This window comes from Diachasma alloeum, unplaced genomic scaffold, assembly GCF_001412515.2.
Source record: "Diachasma alloeum isolate Michigan unplaced genomic scaffold, Dall2.0 Dall_scaffold_00180, whole genome shotgun sequence".
Taxonomy (NCBI): Eukaryota; Metazoa; Arthropoda; class Insecta; order Hymenoptera; family Braconidae; genus Diachasma; species Diachasma alloeum.
In genome coordinates, this window is record NW_021680346.1 from 3,233,358 (window position 1) to 3,239,405 (window position 6,048).

Here is a 6,048-nt window from a genome sequence, read left to right on the forward strand (position 1 = left end):
AAGAAATAAGAATGTTTAAAAGTGAGAATCCAATCCAATCAATACTTTGCCTTCGTCTTTTCAAATCAAAACGCAAAGAGCAATAATGAAGATCCCTGCAATCCTTCGACCCCTGTCTCCTTCTCCTCCAACGCAAAAATGAATCCCTCTCTTACCATTGCCCGTCAACACCTCTAGTTCCCCCCGCAGACCGCGTCAACCTTCGCGCGCTGCCGTCAAAAAATTCTCACAAACTTTCACGTCCACCATCTTAAAATTCTCTCCATATTCAGAGTCTCTTGAAAACGAAAAACATCGACAGATGGCAAAGATCATGTTATGATTGATATTTCTAATTAAATTCATGTGCCCCAATCGCAGACGTTAATTTATTAACAAAAGTGTAGACAAACCGCCCGCAATTAAACTGAACACCTGAGTAAACTCCCCCATTATTTCGGTTGGTCTATAAATAGAAAAGTTTGAAAATAATTGATAAAAATCGTAGTCGCCAGTGGGGGGAGAAAAAAAACTGTGTGCATCGAAGAACAGAGATAGAGAGAATTGTAGAGGGGACGAATGAAACATGGCGTTTGTTTCTTTCATATGTTCCGAAAATTCTATTCGTTAATTGATTTTTTTAACACTCTATTCACATCGATGACGCGTGTGCCACATCCCTGGATAATAAAAAAATATCCACCATTTGGATATTAGAAACGTGGTGAATACACTGTGAGTCGTTGAGTTGAATATCAATCGAGGAGCTTCAAACAGGAGTAAAAAAAAATATATACACGGATCAAACAAACCGTTGGCGCATTGTCGCCTCTCCTCGATATCGTGTAATTAATCAAACGAATTTAATTACGCAGAGGGGGAGGAATAAGGGCAGAGTCGAGGGGAATTATCGAATTATGAAGAGATATTGCTGCAAATGTGACTATTGGAATGCAGATAATTTATGAGATATTATCGAGGGAAAAATGACGTCACGCAGTTATACAAAATCGTACAGTCGCAAGGTGAACAGTGTTACACCAGGTAGTATACAATTTGACAAGCTATTTCGTGAGAATAGCAATCGTCCATCTGCTGCTAAATCAGCTGGCACTGTTGGAAAATGGGGGATCACGTCCTTCACATCTATTCGGAGCACCAACATCAATGGTAATTTTTTTTTTACTTGTTCTTTATGGTTTTTTTAGTATTTTTGGGGAGGAATTAGTCAATGGGGTCTGCTGAGAGGATTGTGGGGATGTTGGGGAACGAGGAAGTGGTTGTGACCTTCGACTCACCAATGGAATACCAGGACAACGTGACGGTGGGTGGATGGAGGAGCAATCAGGGTTCTGTTGAGTCATTAAAAATTATCGTTCATGGGATTGAGCATCATAATGCCAATTGACAATTGAGAATACCTTTGAACATCTGGTTGAATCTATAAATTTTGGAGTTGAATACAAAATATGAATTATACGTTATTGTTTTGGATTTTATGAAGTTGTGGTTTCTGTTGGTGAGGCGAGAGGTTTTGTTGAAAGTAATTCTGATTTAAATTGCGATTGGAACTATTTTGTTTGTTGGAATATTCTTTATTTATCAACAGCTGTCTCATTATTTTTGGAAATTCATTTTTAGATGAGATTATTAATGAATTTTTAATATAATAAGTCGTGAACTTTCATTAGTTTTTCATTAAAATTTCATAATTTTTTTCATTCGTTTTTGACATTTTTTGAGCATGTTTGGGGAGGAATTAGTCAATGGGGTCTGCTGAGAGGATTGTGGGGATGTTGGGGAACAAGGAAGTGGTTGTGACCTTCGACTCACCAATGGAATACCAAGACAACGTGGTGGTGGATGGATGGAGGAGCAATCAGGGTTCTGTGGAGTCATTAAAAATTATTGTTTTGATTCAGCCAGATGCTCAAGGGATTGAGCATCATAGTGCCGATTGACAATTGAGAATACCTTTGAACATCTGGTTGAATCTATAAATTTTAGAGTTGAATACAAAATATGAATACAAAATATGAACTATAAAGTATTGTTTTGAATTTTATGAGGTTGTGGTTTTTTTTTGGTGAGATGAGGGCGTTTTGTTGAAGGAAATTCTGATTTAAGGCCCGGGTGTACTATCTTTCGAACGTTATCTCGATGTTTTTTTCTTCATCTTTCGTCATCTGAAATTGTCAATTAAGTCCTGTATCATGTAGAAGTTTTGAAAAATTATGAATGAATAATCAAAAAAAAGTAGAAAAAATTTTTAATTTTTTCAAAGAGCATTTTTAGTTTATATTCAGAATAAGTTGAATAACAAGAAATTGAAAAATGTATCTGATTTACGGTGACAAATGGGGGCCAGTCACCCAATATCATCATGCAGGGGGAAGACTGATTTCGTAAATATTTTCCCACACTGCACAGAGACATTTATTACGGAAAAGGCTCTTTGAAAAAAGTTGTAATATTTTGGAGAATTTTGTAATCACACTTTTATCACATAAAAATGGCAGATGACTACATACCACTGTTTTGAAAATTGAGATACCTAACTGTCACCTCCCATGAGGAGTTAGTGTTTTGTTATCCACCATGGAAAATGACAGCTAATAGATAATTTGCCACAGCGAATAATATATTTGTAATTTCCACTTTTTTCAACTCATCCTGAATCTCAATTAAAAACGCTCTTTGAAAAAGTTTTTTTCTATTTTTTCTATTTTGTTTTTTTCATTCTATCATAATTGTCGGGAATTTCTACATGATGTACCACTCAATTGACAATTTTGGATTACGAAAGATTAAAAAAATCCACATAACATTCGAAAGGTAGTACACCCAGGCCCTAAATCCGATTCAAATTATTTTGTTTGTTGAAATATTTTTTATTTATGAACAGCTGTCTCGTCATTTTTTAAGATTCATTTTTAGATGAGAATATTAATGAATTTTTAATAAAATAAGTCGCGAATTATCATTAGTTTTCCATTAAAATCTGTCAATTATGAATTATTGTTTTGAATTTTATGAGGTTGTGGTTTCTTTTGGTGAGGTGAGGGTGTTTTGTTGAAGCTAATATGAGTGGAATTGGTGGGCATTTATTATTATTAACGGGAATTGCAGTTAATACGCATTTCAATGCAATTGGAATTATTTTGATTGCTGGAATATTCTTCATTTACGAACAGCTGTCTCATCATTATTTGAGATTCATTCTTAGATAAGAATATTAATGAATTTTTAATAAAACAAGTCATTAATTTCCGTGAGGGCTTCATTAAAATGTCATAACGAATCGATTGAGCTCTCGTAGGTTGAAATCGGATAAGGAGTTTGATTTGAAGAGATCTTTTTCTGAAGAATAGTCAGTGAGATTCAACAATGTTAACAGGTGGTAATTAACGTTGATTTCAACAGTGAAGTGGTGTTAAATTCCAAACTATCCGAATGATAAGGAATTTTCGATAATATGTTGGACAATTTTTCTTCTCAAACTTCGTCAGCGATGAAAAAAAATTTTTTTTAATTCTTTTGACATATTCTCATAAAATCACTCATTATCGAGATAGGTGTATCATTAATGTAATGATGAATTTTTCTCTCATTAAAATGGGTATTTATTTGTTAATTTTTTTTTAGATTCATTATTAGAGGTGTATTTTCCCATGAGAACATTAATGAATTTTTAATCAGTCATGCATTTTCATCAATGGTTCATTAAAATGTCATAACGCGTAAATTGAGCCCACGGGGGACGAAATAGGATAAGAAGTTTGATTTGAAGAAATCTTTTTCTGAAGATTAGTCAGTGAGATTCAACAATGTTAACAGGTGGTAATTAACATTGAATTCAAAAGTGAAGTGGTTCTAAATTCAAAATTAACCGAATAACGAAGAATTTTGCGAAAATATGTTGAGATAATTTTTTATTGTCAAACTTCGTCTGCGATAAAAAAATTATTTTGGAATATTCTCATTTAAATGATGGGTATTTATTATTTTTTTGAGATACATTTTTATAGATGTAGTTTCCCATGAGAACAATAATAATTTATTAATCAAATAGTCATGAATTTTCATTAGTGTTTAATGAAAATGTCATGACAAATAAATTGAGCCCACGTGGGTTGGAATTACATAAGAAATTTGAGTTAAAGAATTTTTTTTGAAGAATAATCAGTGATATTCAAGAATGTGAACAGATGGCAATTAACGTTGATTTCAACAGTGAAATAATTTTAAATTTCAAATTATCTGGATAACGACGAATTTTGCGACAACATTTTAAGACTATTTTTTTCTCAAACTTCATCAGCAATAAAAAAATTCTTTTTACATATTGTCATTAAAATGATGGATATTCATTATTTTTTTGCCATCCATTTTTATTTGTGTATTTTTCCATAAGAATAACAATAAATTTTTAATCAAACAGAAATTTTCATTAATGTTTAATTAAAATGTCGTGACGAATACATTGAGTCCACCTGGCTTGAAATTGCATAAGAAATTTAATTTGAAGATTTTTTTTCTGAAGAACATTCAGTGATACTCAACAATGTGAACAGGTGGTAATTAACATTGAGCTTAAAAGTGAAATGGCGATAAATTCCAAATGAATCAAATAACGAGGAATTTTACGAAAATATTTTAAGATAATTTTTTCTTTTCAAACTTCGCCAGCAATAAAAGTTCTTTTTACATATCCTCATTAAAATGCTGGATATTTATCATTTTTTTGGGATGCATTTTAACCGGTGATGATTTTTTAATGAAATGGTCATGAATTTTCATTAGTGTTCAATAAAAATGTCATTACAAATAACTTGAACCCACGTGGGTTGAACTGACGTAAGGAATTTGAGTTGAAGAATTTATTTTCTGAAGAATAATCAGTAATATTCAACAATATTAACAGATTGCAATTAATTATTGATTTCAAAAATGAAGTGCTAAATTTCAAATTATCCGAATAACGATGAATTTTGAGACAATATATTCAGATTCTCATTAAAATGATGGGTATTTACTATTTTCCTGAGATTCATTTTAATCGATGTATTTTCCCCAGGGATCGCCATCAATATTAAATTTCTGTAGTATTACAAGAATTTGACCCTTACATTAATGAAGGTTTAAAATATGTTGATCTAATTCTTCAAATAATTATAATAATTAATAATTATTATTATTAATAATTATAATAATTATTAATAATTATAATATTAATAATCTGATTTTTTTCGAAAAACGATGTATTTAAAATTTGTTAATATGAAGCTAAATTTACCACTAAGTGAATAATTCAAATTTCTTAAAAGGGCATTTTCGATTACACGAATAATCATCCATCTTTCTACCCCAATCATTGATTGATAAAATAGTTGAAAATTGGAATATTTGAATTGATGATACTTAAGTACTCAACCAATTTAAGAGTGATGTTAACTAATTGATGGCTCCAGTATTTAACGGCAATAAAATATTATGAATTTGGCTATCCCTGATTTTCCCACAAGAACAGCAATGATTTTAATTAAACAGTCATGAATTTTCATTAGTGCTTAATGAAAATGTCACAACGAATAAATTACCCACTAATATCAAACTAACGTCAAAACAAGCCCACGTGGGTTGAAACCGCCCAAGAAAATTGAGTCCAACAAATTTTTTTCTCTAAAAAAATTTCCCTCATTAAAATATCATGTATTCGTGTATTCATTATTTTTTCAACATCAATTTTAATCCTTACACTTTCTCCCATCCCCGAATTCGTTCGCAGTCCTGACTGTTCACAACTGCCCTAAAAAACCCAATCCACTCCCATAAACACCCCAAAAATCTTTGAATAAACTCAAAGTCACCCCCCAATTCTTCTCCGCAGGTCGCCGAGATGACATCCAGCGTACGTTCGGTGCGAAGAAGCCAAAACTCGACTATTCCAACCAGAACGCTCAAGTCCCCCCCGGCGACCCCTTCTCCTTCGACACCAACCTCGACCCCAAGGCCTCGGCGCCAGCCCCCGCAGTTCCAAAGCCAAAAAAATTCTTCAAATCCCGAAAC

General features: G+C 32.5%; 1 protein-coding gene across 1 annotated transcript in view; it reads left to right on the plus strand.

Annotated features, from left to right (window-relative positions):
* Nucleotides 1–251: 251 nt before the first annotated feature.
* LOC107045232 (protein wings apart-like) overlaps nucleotides 252–6,048 on the plus strand; it is a 21,764-nt gene continuing 15,967 nt past the window's right edge. Inside the window, exons 1-2 of the mRNA XM_015267425.1 lie at nucleotides 252–1,149; nucleotides 5,870–6,047. Coding sequence (XP_015122911.1) covers nucleotides 966–1,149; nucleotides 5,870–6,047 — 362 coding nt within the window. The 5' untranslated portion in view covers nucleotides 252–965. The remainder of the gene's footprint in view (nucleotides 1,150–5,869; nucleotide 6,048) is intronic.